The 18,141-nt window shown below is 56.6% G+C and overlaps 1 protein-coding gene across 2 annotated transcripts; it reads right to left on the bottom strand.

Annotated features, from left to right (window-relative positions):
• Positions 1–4,105: 4,105 nt before the first annotated feature.
• Positions 4,106–17,931, bottom strand: TRIM8 (tripartite motif containing 8). 2 transcript variants are annotated; one of them, XM_068961420.1, is made up of 6 exons: positions 17,121–17,931; positions 7,953–8,048; positions 7,386–7,619; positions 6,367–6,398; positions 6,118–6,233; positions 4,106–5,579 (listed from the first exon to the last, which is right to left on the bottom strand). In XM_068961420.1, exons 1-6 carry the CDS (start codon positions 17,688–17,690, stop codon positions 4,972–4,974), a joined length of 1,656 nt encoding a protein of 551 aa, XP_068817521.1. In that variant the 5' UTR covers positions 17,691–17,931; the 3' UTR covers positions 4,106–4,971. The 2 variants fall into 2 exon arrangements, with proteins under 2 accessions (XP_068817521.1, XP_068817522.1); XM_068961421.1 differs by lacking the exon at positions 7,953–8,048.
• Between the last annotated feature and the right edge of the window lie 210 nt (positions 17,932–18,141).

Genomic DNA, 18,141 nt, shown 5'->3' with positions numbered 1-18,141 from the left:
GTGGAGGAAACATCCAGCCTCCCAGTGCAGAAGTCCATTGGCAAGTCCTGGCATCATAAATGCCAGGGACAGGGAATTTTAGGGAAGAAGCCCTGGGCTTGTAAAGGCCTCCCTCACTCAGAGGATATGATTCTCACACACTGGAGAATGTGGTAGGGGCCAAAGCTCTACCCACAGATTTGTTTGTTCTTTGTAAGAGCTTTCATAATGCAAGGGGTGTCTCGAGATTGTGAGTTCTCTGTCACCAGAGGAATTCAAGCAGAGAGTGAATACATCCTGTGCTGGAAGGGAAGAAAGACTCTGGAGTACAGCTGGATGGGGCAGAGTGTGGGAGGAAGACAGATGCTGGAGGAAGAAGCTTGTATCCTGAAGGCCGGGCCCCTTCATGGGGGCCTCTCACCTCTCACCAGAAGTCCCCAGCCCCAGCTGCCTCTGCCACCTAATTGTTTCCCATTCCTTGCAGCCTCCAACGAAGTTTCTAGAATCTTAGCCCCAAATCCCAGGTTCTTGCCTCAGCACTTTGGCAGCGTAAAGAGAGGGGGCAACTGAAGAGTGTCCTCTATTTCCTTCCTTGCCTCTTTAACTGAAAAAAAAACTGGGTTCAGAGAGTTCTAGAACCAGTACCAAGATCCTAGGTTCTAGAGGCCACTGTTGCTAAAGCCCCTCCAAGGAAGAGTTTTCCAAAAGCCTACAGGGAGAATCTCGCTATAGAAGAGGGGTAAAGTGTGGTGGGTCTGTCCAGGGATATCCAGGAATTGTTTTTCTTCCTCCCTTTACCGCACAGCACCCTTTGCTTGTAGGCCTAGAGCACTAGGCTGGGAAAGGGCATCTCCTAGACCTCCCAGCACCACACACCCAGTCTACAGAAGGCAGAGATGGGATGGGGTAGGAAATCCCCCAGGGGGCCAGGTCTGATCCTGAAAGTGTTCTCCGGTTCTCCCCCACCCTCATATGGGAGCAGATGAAGGACTCTGAGGAAAGGGCATGGTGGAGTGGGTGTACGTGAACAGGGCCTAGAAGAACCCAGAAAGGCGGTTAGAACTCAGGGTCTCAGCCTCCAGAGAGGGCCCTGGTGCACTGACTCAGCGGCCTCGGCCTCCCCACTCAGGGCGCTCCCCCACTGCCCCACCGCCTCTCCCGCCCCCAGGGTGCCCTTTGAAGCCCGGAGGGGGCTTTGATCTGGGGTCTGCCCCGCTCTCAGCAGGCCGGGCCAGATGCGCTTGGGAACGGGCGGGGGCGGGGTGGGGGGGTAGTTTGAGGCGCAAGGGTCGACAATCCCCCAAGCCTCCCCCTCTCCCTGCACCCGGCCTGGGCAAGGAGACTGTTTCCGGCTGTTGCGGGAGGGCACTCGACCCCCCCCCCCCCCCACGCCTTGCAGCTGTTCCCCAGCTGCCCGGCCCCACCCCAGAGACAGCTGGGAGAGAGGCTGGGGGCGGAGAGCGGGGCGCAGCTGCTCAGCTCCGGGGCTGGGACCGGGGAGGGCAGCGACATGAAAGGGCCCGGGCCCGCGGGGGAGGCGGGCGGAGGAAACCCCCCGGCGGTCGCCTCCCTGCGGGCTCCGCACATCTGGCCCACAGGAGCCATCAGTGGGGTGGGGGAGAAGCGTTCCGCTCCCGACACCCTGCCCTGCCCTGCGCTGCCCGGAAAGGGGCGGAGCGATGGCCTCCCTGGGGAGGGCGGGAAGACACTGCCTGGGAGGCAGAGCCAGTATCTCTGAGACAGCGCTTCGCGGAGGGAGGCACAGGGCGTGCCTGTGGGTGCGGGGGTGGGGGTGTCTCGAGTGGGCAGGGTGAGAAAGGCCTCCCACACCTCCTCCCGACGGCCCCTGTTCCTGGGGCAGCTCCAGCTCTCCAGGCCTCCTCTGCCCCTCCTCTAACACTTTTGGGAGGTGGGTGACAGCTGCTCCAACAAAGCCAGGGACAGCTGGGTAGCTGGGGACAGCTGGATGGGGTTAGCCTCTCCAGGCTTCCCTGGCTGCCCAGGCACCCCTGGCCATACTACACACAGTTAGCTGCTTGGCTGCCTGCAGCCTGTGTGCCTGGGTGTCTGTTTGCTGTGGTGGGCTTTCAGAGGTGGGGCCTGGTGGGGTTCAAGACCCTCCCACTCCCACCAGTCTCTCCTCCATATCCCACTCTCATTGATGTACATGGAGAAAGAACCTCTTCCATCCACTAAACCAAAACTAGGCCAAGTGGGAAAGAAATCGGGCAGCTTTCCGCCTTGGCTCCCAACTCCTGGCACAGAAAATGTCCCAGGGTTCCTGACAACTGGAGAAAGCGACAGAAAGCGACAGTGAGACGGGAGCAGATGTGAGTAGAGTTAAATGTCTATCTGTCCAGCAGCACCTGCCCCCAGGCATCCTTCCACCCTGGGTTGGAGGAGTACTGTGCTCCAGCCATCTGCCTCTCAATAGTCCCAAACAGGTGCAGAAGAGAAGGGGGCAGGCCAGCTGTTGTCATCCCGAACTCCTGGCTCTGGCTCCTTGCCAAAGTGGGAAAGGGGGAGCGGTGATCAAGGTCCACTCACTGCAAGACTGAGTCATTTTCTACCCCATAGGATAGGAGGATGGAGAAACTTAGCAAGACCAAGACCTTGGACTGGCCAGCCCTACTGGCCAGGGGACAGGGACTGACGATGCCCTCCAACTTGCATCCTTTTCCTGAGAAGAAGGGTGACTAGCTGTTGGTAAAGTTTGGACCCCTGGTGAAGGACTTACCCATAGCTCCTTGTCTTGCTCTAGCCTTTCTGGGGTGGGAGGCATTCAGGCCCTGATTCCACCCAGACAAGGGGAAAGAGAACTAGGCACCCAGGAAAGGTTGCCCCTTCTACTTTACACATAAGCAGATCTATGAAAAGTGTTAGGCAACAAACCAGAGATCTTTTAAAAGATCAGCCCCCAATATTGTAAAGCAATTATCCTTCCAATTAAAAATCGATTAAAAAAAAAATTAGCCCCCACCCACCCTCACCTGGCTCCTTCCCCAAGAGGGCTTGGTGTGCCCTGCCCATCCTTCCACCCTACCCACAGGTCTGACAAGCAGGTCCCTGGCGAGTCCCTCATGGCAGCACTTCTCAAACCCCAGGATGTGGCAGAATTACCAGGAAGTTAAAAATGCGATTCTTGGGAATCCCGATGGTCTGGTTAGGACTCTGCGCTTCCACTGCCGAGGGCAGAGTTCAATCCCTGCTTGGTCTGATTCCTGGTCAGGGAACTAAGATCAAGCATGCCTTGGCAAAAAAAAAACACACACACACACACACACACAAAAGCGGGTTGCCCTGAGTGATTCCCACCGAGTCCATGTAGGGCCCCAGCAATCAGCTCCTTTTAACAAGCTCCTGACACACTGGACTTTGAGAAGCTCTGCCAAAGGGGATGAGGGTAGGATGTCATTTTCACCTTGCCACCCAACCTCCATGCTTCCCAGCGTTCAAGATTTTCCTGCCTTCTCTTCTTCCATGCTCACTGGAGGAAGGGGCAGGGGCCAGAGCTTAAGCCACCAAAGGAAGAATGGAGCCAAGTGCCCCCCCACCCTTATCACATCAATGGGGGCTGAGGCCCCATTAGACTAATTCCAAGATAGAGACTGCTGTAGCTCTGTGCCCTTGGCCCTACACAGTGCCTGGCACTTAGCATGTACTTAATAAATATTTGTGGAGTGAAGGAGGTAAACTTTGCAAGACTCATAGAAAGGTATTTTTTCCTTTGTCTGTCCTTGCTAAGAGCATGTTGGCAGAAACTCAAAGAGATGCCGGGGCCCATGCAGCAGGGAGGCTGGGCCTAGGAGGCCCTCAGCAAATATTTGTCAAATGAACCCAAGGCCGAGAGTAGATATAGTTAGTGGCTGACGAACCGACATCCACAGGCCTGGAACAGACTAAACCCAGAAGAGAATCAAGGCCAGGGCTTCCGTCCCTAGAGGAGGCCCCTCCTCACACCAATGCCTGAAGACCCCAGGCCTGGGGGAGTTGGGGGTAAGAGGCGAGGCAGGGAGTGGGACTGCGCCATTATGTTTATTAGAAGGTTGGATTTCGGTGTGTGCTCTAGACAGATTACAGAATAAATACCTGCGCCTTGAGAACAGGAAGTCCACGATTCATACAAAGTGCTCGCTACAGGAAGTTGCTGTGTCAAAACCCAGGCAAGGACCCAACTCCGGGCAGCCCCTCCTCTCCCGCTGACCTCGACAAGGGCTGTGCTATGGTTTCTTATTTTATTATTTCTTTTATTTCTCTTTATTATTATTAATATTATTATTATTTGCTTTTGCTGTGGTCACTATCATTGGCAAAGTTCCTTTTCCCCTTTCCTGGACATGGGGTTCCTGTCTTTAAGATTCCATTCTGAGGCTGAAGGTGCCGAAAGCTGCTTGAGAAGTGGCCTTTGAACTCCGTCTGGGAGGATGGTGAGAAGGAAGCAGGAAAAATCATTCTTGGTTTAAAAAAAAAAAAAAAGCCCCACAATCTACAGGTCATTCCTTATTCAGTCAGTGATCAAACTGCCCAAAAGAAAACCAACAGGAGAAGCAGGCCAGTGGGCACCTGGGCCCTCCTCCCAGGGCTGGGTGAGGAGAGTTGGAAACTGCCCCTCCCCTCAAGGCTGTAAAGGAAGCTGAGGCTCCTTCCAGCCATGGGGTGGGAAGGGGAAGGAGGGAAGGGGAAAAGGTGAGACAGAGAGAGAGAGAGAGCTCAGCGCCTTGAGGTAGACGCTTTCCCAACTCCGGGGCCACCTGCGGCCCCGGCCCAGGCCAGCTCCCACTGTCACCTCCGCGTCCAGGAGATTCATTAAAAAAAAAAAAAAAATCAAAACAAGCCCTAAACAAAACAAAATCCAAAAGGAAAAGACTTAGGGGAATGGAGGAGAGAGGGAGGGAGGACAGGAAGGTAGAAGGGCAGGTCTCTGGATGCATCATCCCCGAGCCACCGGGGGCTGGGGGGGCAGATTCCCCGGTGCTCACCGCCCGCGCGGCGTTAGCTCGTCACGTAGTGTTTGGTGGACGGCTGCCCATACACCCTGTAGAAATCTTGGTGGCCAGGCTGCTGGGAGGCATCGAGCCAGTCTCTGACCGCCAGGCCGGGAAGGGACTGGGGGACGGAGGGGGTGGGCGGGAGCGGGTGTGAGTACTCCTGCGAGGGCACTGTCCAGGGGAAGTGGCCGGAGCGGGGGTAGGGCTGGTGGCCGCCGTGGTTGGCCACGGAAGAACAGTAACAGTTGTCCACAGAACAGACGAGAATCTTGCGGCCGCCATACTGGGGGAGCATGGGCTGCTGGGCGGCGGAGCCGTTGGGATACTGCGATGGGGGGAACACCGGACTCGAGTGCACTGGCTGGGCGCCGCCTGGCAGGGCCACCAAGTGCTGCGTGGAGCTGCAGGGCCCCAGGGGCTGCCCTGACTGGCCCTCGCCGCTGGCTGTGCCCGCTGCCCCATACTGGCCGCCCACGGGGCCCGACGACGTCTCTAGGAAACTGGCCTCAGGGAAGGCCGTCGAGTGCTTGCGCTTTTCCGCCCCAGAGCTGCTCACGCCACAGGGGTACAGGGGGACGCTCTGCAGGAAGGGCACCGGTGTGCTGAAGGGGCCTGTGGAAAGTTTGGGCAAAAGTCGCTAAAACCCCATCCCAGGCCACCCCAGCCTCCTCTCCCCGGGGAACTTTTCTATGGGGCCAAGCACAGTATTGTCTTGATGCTGGCTACTCCATTCCCATTTTACAGCTGAAGAAGCTAAGGCTCAGGAGAGTACTATGGCCTGCCCAAGGTCCCACAGCTAGAAGTGGCAGAGCCAGGATATGAGGCAAGGCTTATGACAGGCCAGGCTACCGCTCAGAGGGAAGGCTCTGGCATTTACCCTTGCGCAGATGGTTCCCTCAGCCTTCCCAGCTGGCTCAGTGGGTAAAGAATCCTCCCGCAATGCAGGAGACACAGGCTCGATCCCCAGGTTGGGAAGATCCCCTGGAGGACGGCATGGCAACCCACTCCAGTAGCCTTGCCTGGAGAATCTTATGGACAGAGGAGCCTGGCCAGCTACAGTCCATGGGGTTGCAAAGTATCAGACACAACTGAAGCAAGTGAGCATACATGCAAAGGTTTCTCTTCCTGTGATTGAGGAGCTCACTCTCACCTTCTAGCATCTTCCGCAGCTGTTTCTCCTTCTTGGCCACCTCGTTCAGGAAGAGCTTGGAGTTCAGGTGGCCAATCTTAGGGGGAGAGAGGCTGCTGCCTGTGCAGGTCTGGGTCCTGGGGGCAGTGGACGGGGCGTCTGCTGTGAGGAGGTATCACGCATAAGCCCGCCCTACCTCCCCCCGTGGGCCTGCCCCTTCCTGCCCTCCCCCACGTGTGTTCCCCTGAGGGCCAGTGGCCATCTGCTCACCTGTCCATTAGGATTTTCACAGACTTGGTGTTCTGGGGGAGAGAAAAGGGTGTCAGTGGGAAAGGCAGCATGAGAGAGGGGAAGATGGAAGCTGCCCCATTCTCTCCCTCCCCACGCAGGGCTGACACTTTTGAGGCTGGCCAGAGTGTTGCAGGGGCAGAGGGTGGGGTGCCTCTGTTTTCAGAAAACTGAGCTCTTGCTGTGTGACAGACAACACTATGAGTACTTTCCAGACATCCAGCATCTTATCTAAACAACTACCAAGAGGAAGGTTCTGCAGGCACTCAATATTTTATCCAGAATCTTTGAGACAGGATGTGTTTCGGATTATGGAATTTTTTGGATTTTGGAAGGGACATGTGATGCCTGTATCATAATATGTGATTATGGAGGACACCATAATCTAACACATCGATGTTTCTGCAGCAACATTTCAACATTTGTACCAAGTAAGATCAATAAATACCATAAATTGCCAACATTAGTTCAGGTCAAATGTTTGCTGTTAAATGAGCTGCCTGAACTTTTCTCTTTTGGTTTTCAGAGATTTTTAAAAATCTGGAATTATGGATAACAGATAATAGATCTGTATGGAAAAGACCCTGATGCTGGGAAAGACTGAGGCAGGAGGAGACAGGGATGACAGAGGACGAGATGGTTGGATGGCATCACCGATTCAACAGACACGAGTTTGAGCAAGCTCTGGGAGATGGTGAAGGACAGGGAAGCCTGGCCTCTGCAGTCCACGGGGTCACAAAGAGTCAGATAGGACTGAGTGACTGAACAAAAACAACATTATCAACCCTATTTTATAAGTGAGAAAGCTGAGGCCTAGGGAACGTATATGACTTGCCAAGGTCGTAAAGCTAGAAAGAACGGGGGTGGTGGGGAGGTTCTGAATCTATGCAGGCTGGCTGCAAACCCCTGTGGTGGGGGAGCCAGCTGGGGAGCAGAGCGCACGGACTCCAGCTTAGAAATGTCCCCCTGGGTCCCGCCAGCCAACCCTGGGCCCAGCCCACCTTCATGAAGCTGACATCCTCTGTCTTGTCGAAGAGTAGCTGTAGGGAGCCCAGGAGCTTCTTGGCCTCCTGCATGCGCTCCCCGAGATGCAGCGCCTGCGCTGCGTTCTCGCTGCAGAATTTGGCCTGGGCCTTGTCCAGGACCTCCACTGTCTGCCGCAGGTCCTCGTCTAGCAGCTGGTGCAGCTTCTCGTACTGCAGTCGCACCTCTTCCTTCAGCTGGCTCACCTTCTCCTGCAAGGGTGGGGGGACCGGTGAGTATGGGGGTGCCTCTGGCTGCCACTCTTGCCTGACTCCCATCCTGGATAGGGGAGTCTGGGACCCCGAACCCCCAGGCTGCCTAGGGCTTCCCGCGGGCAAGGTCGGACTTGGAATCCTGAACTGGGTAGTACAGCAACCCTGGCACCAGTCGGGGGCTCATCCACTAACAGGTCATTGAATGACTGAGCAAGGGATTCTGGCACATAGAGCTGACCATGCAACAGGTCCGAGCCCAAGCAAGGAACTAGCCCCAGGCCTTGCACCCAAGCCAGCCCCACCCTATACCATGGGCGTGGGCTTGGCTACCTCCACCAGGCGTTTGTCTGACTCAAGTTTGTACAGCTGGTCCTCAATATCCTGCTCTCGCTCCTCCAGTCGGTCCTGCTGCTTCATCAGCATCTTCTGCAGAGACAGGAGGGGGATGGGCATCAGAGGGGCTAAGATGGGTGAACACCATCCTTCCCTGTACAGAACAAACTCATCCTATTGATCCTTTGACCCAGATGATCTAAATTTTGGGGATCTAAAATCCCTTCTGGTCCCCATGAAATCCCAGGGCCCTGGAGACAACTGCCTGGCCAGCCTGTCCCCAGGAACAGAGAACAGGGAATAGCTTCCCACACATATCTAAACCATGAGCTTTCTGAGGGCAGGGTCAGGCCAGCCTCGGTTCTAAGCACTCTTCCTGTATAGAATTATCTAATCATTCCAGTAATGCTATGAGATAAGTACTATTATTATCCACATTTCAGAGAAGAGGAAACCAGAAAGGTTAAGTAGTTCCTCCAGAGTCACACAGCTAGTAAATGTCAGAGCTGGAATACAAACCTAAATGACCAGGCAGTAGGGTCTGTTCTTATCCAAGTCATGGGGCCTCTCTCTGGGGAGCACCATCTTAGGAATGGTGCAGAGCCTTCCTGGGTCTCACAAGTCCTCTGGCCCAGCCCAGAGATCTTATCTTATGCTTGCCTTACACTTTCGGGACATCAAGCCAGCCACCTGACCCCTGGCTTGCTCCTGACACTGAGAGCTGGGCCTCTGAAGTCCTTGCTAGTTGGACCTGGAGGGAGAGGAGACTCTGGCTCTCCGAAGACTTGAGGCCAGTTTGCTGGAAGAGCAGTATTGCTCTTCTCAGCCCTTAATCTGACTCCACAACCCCTTTCCTCCTAGTGCTGCTCATCCTGGCTGTTCCAACCACCTTGTTTTCCTCCCTTACCAGACACACCTCTTGAAACAAGGTCTCTTTCCTGCCCAAGAACCCTCAATGACCCCTCCTTCCAAACACTGTAGGCTCTTACGACCTGCTTTTCCCGGTCAGGTGGGCTGCTATCTTTTCCCTGACATTGCACATTTGAGCTCTGGAGAAGGCAATGGCACCCCAATCCAGTACTCTTGCCTGGAAAATCCCTTGGACGGGGGAGCCTGGTGGGCTGCTGTCTATGGGGTTGCACAGAGTCGGACACGACTGAGCGCTTTCACTTTCACTTTTCACTTTCCAGTTTCATGCATTGGAGAAGGAAATGGCAACCCACTCCAGTGTTCTTGCCTGGTGAATCCCAGGGACGGGGGAGCCTGGTAGGCTGCCGTCTATGGGGTTGCACAGAGTCAGACACGACTGAGGCGACTTAGCAGCAGCAGCAGCAGCCTGCTGATGCCTTTCTGTAGCCCATGGTGCCTTCTCCCATCCCCTGTCTATCCTTCAAGGCCCAACTTAAGGCTCCGCTCCTCTCCATGGGCCCTGCTCAGAGGCTCTGAAGGTCCCTCCCTGTCCTGGCTGTATGATGGGTCTGTCACACTGCTCTCCTCCTATAGCTGTGGTGTCCAATGTGGTAGCCACTAGTCACATCGTGGCTCTTTCACTTTAAGTTAATTAAAAGTCAAATACACTAAGCACCAGTTTTTCATGTGTACCACCCTCAGTTCAAGTGCTCGACAGCTCCATGTAGCTAGTGGTTACTATACTGGACACTACAGACACAAATCGTGGCCATGTCACAGGAAGAGCTATAGGACAACAGTATTCTAGAGTCTGTTTGACAAACTGCACTCTGATCTCCAAACAAAACTCAAGGCTTCTTGAAAACAGGGCTTTGCTGCTGTATTTTTCTACTTCCCTTCCCAGTTGAGACCCAAGGACCCCAGCACCCTACAGATGCATAATGTTGTTTGCTGAATAAACCCATGAGTTTTGCGCACAAAACAAGATTTGCAAAACAGAAACAGACCCTAGCTCACAGTAAGTGTCCACTCCACAAGAAGTGGTTCTTTTTCTTCCTCTGTGTACACCTCAAAGTGCCCCTCAAGTTTGACCCCGTGACCCTCACTCCCATTTACTTTCAGGTGGCTTCCTCAAGACAAGCTGGCAGCAATCCCTCCCTTTTACCCCCAACCCCTTTTACATATGGGGAAACCAAGGCCAGCAAGAGAGTTCAGCGACCCTGTTTTGTGTTGGTAGCGACCCTGCAAACAGAAAACCAAATCTCCGGGGCCAGGAGGAGGCATCCAGATTCTGAGCTGGGAAAGTCTGGGACACACTGCACCCCCCCTTCCCAACAACTTGACCTTTCAGTGACCCAGGACAGCACCTCATGACACGACCCACGGACACAGCCCTGCCCCCTCTCCAGCACCTCATCCTTCCAGCAGGCCCCTCACCCCAGCCCCACATGCACAGGGATCTGCTGCCAGCCTGGGAGTCAGAGCCTGTCTGGAAACACAGCTGGCTGGGAGCAGGAATGGAGGTAGTCACACATCCTTCCTCCCTGTCTGTGAAACTGCCCCCAGTCACGTGAAGAGGGCGGGCAGCCCCCAGAGTACAGCCCAACTACGTGTATCCAACTGCACAGGCACACACAAGCACACACCGCTCCCTGGGCCCTGAGACCGCCTCAGGCACACTGTCTCACACACACACACACCCCTGCACGGTGAAGGCAGGGCCTCCTGAAGGCCCCAGACAACAGAGGGAGGCCTGCGTGAAGGTGAGGTGGCCAGAATACCAAAGGACTTTAGACCTTTGTACCTCCCTGCAACAAAATTCTGCCTGGTGGCTGCCTCGTCCCCACACTTGGGAGGACAGTCCCCCAACCCAGATGCACCTGAGGCTCCAGGCCTTCCCAGTGTCCAGGACATCTGAGAGCCCAGGCTTCACCCACCCCGACACATCTGTGCACCACCAAACCCCTCAGTATCAGAGTAGGGGTGTACCTGGGGCTGAGTCCCAGATGAGGGGCAGGAGAGAGGCAGCCCCAGATGGGATCCCAGCCCTCTTTCCCTCGGAGCCCTGGAGCGGGCCTGTTCACTCCCATCCTGCAGACCAGCAGGAGGCCCCCACCCCACCCCTCTGAAACCCCTTCAGGGTACAGCCCAGGGAGGCACTTTTAGGTTCCAGGGGGTGGAACTCAGCCCCTTCCTTCTTCTGGGCTTTTCCCACATCCACTCCTGGCAGCACTGTCACCCTAGGACCCTGAGGTTGTCCTCCCTTGACTTCCGGATCCAAGTCCTAATTCCTGCCTGCCCAGAGCCCTCTGGGACAGAGCCCAGCCCATTCCCTAGCAGGTGGGCACATTCCCTAGCAGGTGGCTGGGTTTCATCAGCCCAAGCCCAGCTCAGAGGCCATCGGCCTTCTGTCTCCACGACAGAGGGCAGGGAGAGGCCAGGAACAGGAAGCAAACTGTCAGGGGGTAGGAGCCACCCTTGGCCTGGGAAGGGGGCCTACCTTGTCCAGCTCCCCCTTGCAGGAATCACTCTCCCTCGGGGCTAGGTGATCTTACTCCTGCCACAGTCAACACCTGGCGGAACAGCAGGCTGGGGGAATACTGCTGTCTCAGACAATGGAAAATTGGGGTTAGGAGTGATCCGCTTGCTGCCCCTCGATCCCCCCAAGTGACTGAATCAGGTTGCTAAGAAGCTAGAAGATGGGGAGCAGAGGAAGTAAGGACCGCTTCCTCTACCAGCAGCCTCCTTTCCATCTCAACCTCCCGGAAATTACTGAGAGTTGAGGCTCCGTTACCTACTTGGGAAAAACCCACAGGTGAGAGATTTCCCACCTTGACTGCCTCTTAGTGCAGAAGGCAGTGGGACACACACTCCACAAACTGCTCCCAGCCCGAAGCGGGTCACCTGGACCGTGGCACGCCTCAGGGTGCAGAAGCAGAATGGAGAGAACCATGGTCTAGACTAGCAGCACTCAAGAGACCACACCTCCTGCGGAGGAAGGGGCACTGTGAGGCCCAGCCCCACTCCCACCCCTGTTCCTTCCCTGAGCACTTAAGACCTTCCACAGTCTGCTCCTGGGCCTGTGAAGCCAAAAACATCTGGAAGACTTGGGGGCTCACTATTCCCACACTTCCAAGACCCTCATACCTGTCGCCTAATGTTCTAGACTCTGCCTTGAGCTGCTCTCTCTGATACCCAACCCCAGCTTGGAGAGGGATCCATCATGAGCCCCTCACATTCCTGCCCTGGGAAAGCTTCCCAGCCTTATGGAGACTGACTGGCCAGGCCCAGCTGGCATTTCTGGTGCCAGACTGGACTGGGCAGACAGGTAAGGCCATAGAGACTCTAGGCTGTATAGAAGTTAATAAATGATAATAATAAAGTCCTCAAGTCAACCTTGAAGAAAAGCAGTCAGGAGGGAACAGGGCCCCAGGAGCCAGGCCAGGGGCAGGCCCCGGGTTTTTTAGAGGGGGCCAGGGCTGGAGGTGAGAAAAGGGTGCTGGGCGGACAGAGCACCTTTTCCTGCTCACATGACCCCCATGCCAGCTCCCGCTCTGGAGGCAGCCCCTGTGCAGTGACCCCTTCCTAACCTCCTCCCCAGCTGCCAAAGCCGCCCCCTACTCTCCCGCATCAGCCCTAGTCCCAAGAGTATATTAGTTAGCCTCCCCTCTCCTTGGGCCACAGCACTCCCACCTGGCCTCAGAGCAGCTTCTGCCTGCCCTGGTCATCCCTTCCCGGGCCTCAGTCCCTGCCTGGGGCTACTGTGTGAACCCCTAGGCTGCAGACAACCACAGACCCAGAGTGAAGTGGCTACAGGGCAGGAGCCAGGGCAAGGAGAAAGGCGGCACCTCGGAGGCAAGCCCCGGCAGACCCAGAGAGGGTTTCCCAGCTGCAAAGTGGAATTAGCTTTTGCCATGCAGAGAGCAGCGCTCTGGGGCAGCAGAACAAAGAGGCGAGAGAGAAAGCCCCCCTTTGTCTGAGTTTGAATGCCAGGCCAGCCGGGAAGGAAGGCTTTCCCAGAGCCAGGGATACGGCCAGCCAGGCCTGCCTGCTCAGGCCAGGGCTGGGGCCCCAGCCAGTCTCCCCTTTTTCCTACAACCACCCTGACTACCCCCAACACAGCATGGCAGGATCCATCCGGGCTTCCACCTCCAATACCCACCTTGGGCAACAAGCTCACCCAAAGGTGCGTCCCCTCCTCTCCCCTCCCCACTCCAACATCCCCACCAGGTGAGAAAGTTATACAAGACTCATACTTACCAACCAACCACCATCAGGCAGGCAGTCACACACACACTAGTGCCATCACTGATAGACATGTGTGCACACTCAACTTCCACTCACAGGTACACAGCAAGCAGGGCACCCCCCGCCCCTGCCAACAACACACACACGGATCTCCCCGGCCCCACAGTCAGACACAAGACAACTCTGTAATTAAGTCAGTCATTCACACTGCACCTTCTCGGAGATATACATGTGATACAAAACAGTAGTTCCGCATGAGATGCACACCCAGACACACCAGTTACACACGCATATCTGTGGAGATGGATGCACAGGCACTCAGAGCTGGGGGAGGCAGAGAAATCAACAGGGCCTGCATGACAGGTGCCCAGCTGTATCACCAGGATCCTGGGGTGGAGCTGCGGGTGCTGGGCCTCCGCCTCAGGTTTCTTCCTCTCTGCCTGGGGCCCAGGGAGGAAGGCCAAGCCCTGCCCCTCTTCCTGATCCTTCAGGATGGTAAAGGAGCAGGTACCTGACCCTCACACCTCACACACACACTCACACAGCCTCCCCATCCTAGCTCCCACCCCACCTAAGACCTGAGGATTATGGTCGGTCGAGGGCGGCAGGGAGCAGTGGGGTTGATACTGCCTGAGGCAGGCTGCAGCCACAGCCGGGCTCTAGCTGGGCCAGGGCAGCCCTCTCTCCCAGAGCCTGCCTGGTGACAGACACATGAGGCAGAGACCTAGGGTCCCCTGCAGGGTCCCAGGGCAACCCCTCTGGCCAGCAGCAATGGGAGCAGCTGCGAACCCCAAACTGGCCCAAGAAGTGGGATCCTGTCCCCAGAGAAAAACCTCTTAACTCCAAACCTTTGAGAAGTCAGGGTACAGAGTCCTGGGAACATTTCCAACCTCAGTCTGGGGTACTAGGAATGACACAGAGGCACAACTATGACCTGAACACACACACACACACCCTGCGTAACCATTTACAGACATATCTAGGCCTTATCTTGGGTCTTCTTTCTATGTTGAGGAAGGTTCTAAGATAAAGGTGCTCTCAGCTCAAACCAGTCCCAAATTGCTCACATGAATCCCTAAACCTGGGGTCTGAAGAGGGTTTGACCACCTGGATGCCCCAATCTTGGGTCCTCAGCCTTCCATAGCCCCAAAGAAGAACATACAGGGGTCTAAAGGTGTCTCGGGAGCATGGTCTCTAGGGTCTACCCAGTGGGCATCCAGGTTTTAGGGCAACATGGTCTGCACACTGGCTTCACAAGGGCAGAGTGGGGCAAGGATTTCAAAGGCCTGCCTTTGAGACGCCCTGCTAGGTGGAAGCCCTGCTTGGCTCCCAGCTCTGGGTCCCTGCACAGGTGGGTGCTTTGACTATGGGGCAGAGGACCACCGGGGAAGATTGATCAGGGTTTCCTGTTTCTAGCCAATAGGGCATTTCAGCAGCCCCTACCCCTTCTCTGGGACAACGGAAGAGGAAGCACAAGAAGCAGAGCTGTTTGTATCTTAAGGTGTGATCCAGGTTTCCATGCGTCTGCTCCTGTATCTGGGAGAATTCTGTTGCCTTCATCCATGGCACCAGTAGGGGCCCTTTAAGACAGCCTCCCTCCCACAAGGGAAAAGAGGCCCAGGAAAAGGCCCCTCCCCCTGGCTGGCCTAGTGAGGATGGAGCGCAATGGGTCCTTCCATTCAGATTCTCTGCGGCTCACCCCCTCCCATGAGGGTGAGGCCCTCCTGTTCAGTAAGTCCAACTCCCACTGAGTGGCAGTGGCATGGAGCTGAGACCACTGCAGGGTTTCCAACTCCAGTGCCCTGACACCAGAGAGGATCTGGAGGACCTGGGGTAAGGGAGCCTGGGAAGGGATGAGACTCGGGCTGCGGGGCACAGATGCTGAGCACACAGAACTGCACATCTGGCTGTGATGCAACCCACTCCTTCTGCGCCTGCCCACAGCAGGAACGGGAATGAACACACACACACACACAGACGCACACGCACATGGAGCTGCTAACAAAGTTCAGGTCCTTCCATGCGTTCAAGGACCTGCTGGTGGGAACTCCAGGGTACACTGTGTACGTGTGCCAGGTACCTTTGAGGGCAAAGCAGACAGTTTCAAAGACACTCGAGAACACGGACCCACATCTATAGACACTCTCCTACTACCAAATCAGGCACAACGGTGTTTTCTCCCTCACTGAAATGAAAGACACCTGAGCACTCTGACACAACTAAGGGCATAAGCCGTGGGTGCACACTCTGCACGCTCACTCATCACCCTGGTTGTTGTCCCTTTCTCTGCCTTTCAGCCACATCTCCACCTTTCCCCTCCTTTCATTTTCCACTGTCAAACCCAGGACAGAGAACTGGGCAGCTTTTCTTTCTCTGCACTTTTCCCAGCCTCCTTCCCAGCCCTTCTATCTTTATTAACAGCTTCTCAATACCAGGGACAGTTTGGGCTCTGCCTGCCCTGGGGGGGCTGTGGAGTACACTAGGGGCTCATATCCTCCCCTAGGCCTCTGCCTTTTCCAGTCCTGATGTGTGTGAGGGGGTGGCTCTTCTCTCCATCCTCCCCCGTCACACACACACACTTCCTTTAAGAATCGAGAGGCCCTGCCCTGGCACAAAACCCCAGAGCCAGCCCATCCAATTGGAAACTAATTATACAGCAAATTTTATTTGTTATCCCTGCCCTCAGCCTGTGGCAGCCCTCCTGCCTTTTGTTAGTTGTATGTGTATGTTTGTTAATTGCTAAACAGTGACTCATTCTGACTGGTCCCCCTCACAGGAAACAGCCCCCATCTCCAACTGTGCCCTGTTCAGAGCTTCCTCATACCCAAGCTTCCACTGGCCTCGACTAGCCTCCAGGGGTCCCCACCCAGCAACACTCCCAGTCTCACCCCCATGATATCACACCCAGGCCCCAAGCTGGGGCTTCTGAGATGGCTCAGACAGTCTCAGGCCAACCCCTTCCTTCTGGTATGACTCAACCCTGAAAGCCAGGGGACCAGGGAGGAACCTAGGAGGAGCCCCCCTCCACTGAAGGGGACGGAAGTATTGCTTCAGTCCAGCTCCACAGCCAGGCCAGGCCCAGAGGCCTGAGGGGGAAGGCAGTTTTGACATTGGCCGCTGCTGCAGGGTGTATACAATGGGAGGGGATGCGGTTCCATAATCACCCAGCCGGCAGCCCAGGGGAGCCAGCTGCCTGAAACCAGATTGCAAGGCGGCTCAACCTTAAACCCACAGGATTCTTTTTCCGTCTTCCACTTCCCCTCCCCAAATGTGGGAGGGCTGTGATAGAGGGCTGGGCTGGGAGAAAAGGGTTCAGGGTGATGAAGACATACTTTAAGGTGTGTTCATGAGGACGCGTGCAACACACACAGGCACACCGTGGGCAGCGATTCTCACACATGGAGAGGGGGTTACAGGGAATAATCCCAATAGCCGAGATGCTGTCCTGGTGATGCCGTTGGCTGCCCAGGCCTTGGCCAGGGGCTCTGTTCTCCCTCCGGAAGCTCCCCCTCCACCCCCCCAGTGTGTTTCCAATAGGGCTTGAAACTAACATGGCTGCTTTTGTTTACTTCCTCATTGGTATGCCAGCATCATGGATCATGTCAGCCACAGCAGCGGCACCAGGACACTCATTACATAAACAGCAGCTGGAGAAGCAGGACCTGGGTCACTGCCTTTAGTGACTTCCCCTAGGGCCTACGGAAACAACTGCCGGGCCAGGGAGCTGCGCGCAAATCAGAAAAGCAACAGCCAAACTCCAGCCCTGACAGCCCCACACCTCATTTCTATAAGTGACTCACAAGATGGACCGTATGAACACAGGTGCGGGAATATATCAAGTAGCGATTGGGGACCCTTCTTCCCAGGACCTTGCCTCCAAACTTACAGAGTAGGAGTTTGGAAAGGGGCCTCTGGCCTGATGTCACAAGAGTCAGCCTGTCCGGAAGGGTGGTCCCAGGCCGCCGGGAAGGAGGGGAGTGTGTGAGTGTGTGTGTGTAGGGTACTTGCCCGGATCTCATTCCTCCGGATCTCCACGTCGCACACCGAGTGCCCCTGATGCGCTCCGCTGTAGTAGCAGCAGTACTGGCACACGGCCACCTGCTCGGCTTCGCAGTGGTAAAGGCGGTAGGCGTTGTGCTGCGGGCAGCTCCAGGCCCGCACGTCGTCCGCCTCCACCAGGAGGTGCCCGCGGGCGGTGGAGGGCTGCTGCAGGTGCGTCTGCACGTGGGACTGGCAGCAGGGCGCCTCGCAGCGCAGGCAGACCTTCTGCGCGGGCAGCGGGGGGCCGCGGCGGCAGAACACGCAGTGCAGCGCCGCCGGAGGCTTCTCCACGTGCAGGGCGTTGAACTTCTCCACGATGTTGGTGAGCTTCAGGTTCTTCTCCAGGCCCGGCTTCTGGTTGTAGGCCTGGTTGCACTCTGGGCAGCGCACCAGGCCGCTGTCCTTGGCCCACGCCTCACCGATGCAGCCCCGACAGAAGTTGTGTTTGCACGGCAGCTGCACCGGCTCCACGAAGACGTGCAGGCAGATCGGGCAGATGAGCTCCTCCTCAAAGCAGTTCTTCCAATTCTCCGCCATGGCGGCGGCGGGCAGGGGCCCCGGGCAGGTCTCCCCAACTCCCCGACCTGGGGGGTCCGTCCGGTGCCGCGGGAGGGCCACCGAGCCCCGAGCGGTCCCGACAGTCGCTCAGTTCACCAGCGCCTTCCGCGCGCCCGCCCCCCAAGAGGAGTGAGCCTCGGTCCTCACGCAGCGCGCGCAGCCGGCTGCGTCTCCTCCTCCTCCTCCCGAGCGCCTAGCGGGAGGCGGCGGACTGCGCCAGGGCCGCGGCCGGGGCACCAGCCCTGGAGGGGAGCGCCGGGGTCCAAATTCCATATAAGAGGCGGCCTCCCGGTCGGCGCGGCTAGGGCTGCGGCGGCCGGCGGCCCGCACTCCGGCCCGCGGCTGACATTGGGGCGCGCCCCAAGGCGGACAGAGCCCGGGAGCCGCACACTTCCTCCAGAGACGGCGGCGGCAATGGTGGCTCTCTCCT

Source organism: Capricornis sumatraensis, chromosome 23 (assembly GCF_032405125.1).
Source record: "Capricornis sumatraensis isolate serow.1 chromosome 23, serow.2, whole genome shotgun sequence".
In the NCBI taxonomy this organism is placed as follows: Eukaryota; Metazoa; Chordata; class Mammalia; order Artiodactyla; family Bovidae; genus Capricornis; species Capricornis sumatraensis.
Note: the sequence above shows the minus strand (reverse complement) of the source record. Positions and strands in the feature narration are given on the sequence as shown.

What these genes read in the sequence shown, in the direction of transcription:
- TRIM8 (XM_068961420.1), bottom strand. Translation starts at nt 17,690, where the DNA reads ATGGCGGAGAATTGGAAGAACTGCTTTGAGGAGGAGCTCATCTGCCCG. An exon ending in AGGATGTCAGCTTCATGAAG is followed by an intron (nt 6,399 to 7,385) that starts GTGGGCTGGGCC and finishes TCTCTCCCCCAG; the next exon opens with AACACCAAGTCTGTGAAAAT. An exon ending in GCTGCGGAAGATGCTAGAAG is followed by an intron (nt 5,580 to 6,117) that starts GTGAGAGTGAGC and finishes AACTTTCCACAG; the next exon opens with GCCCCTTCAGCACACCGGTG.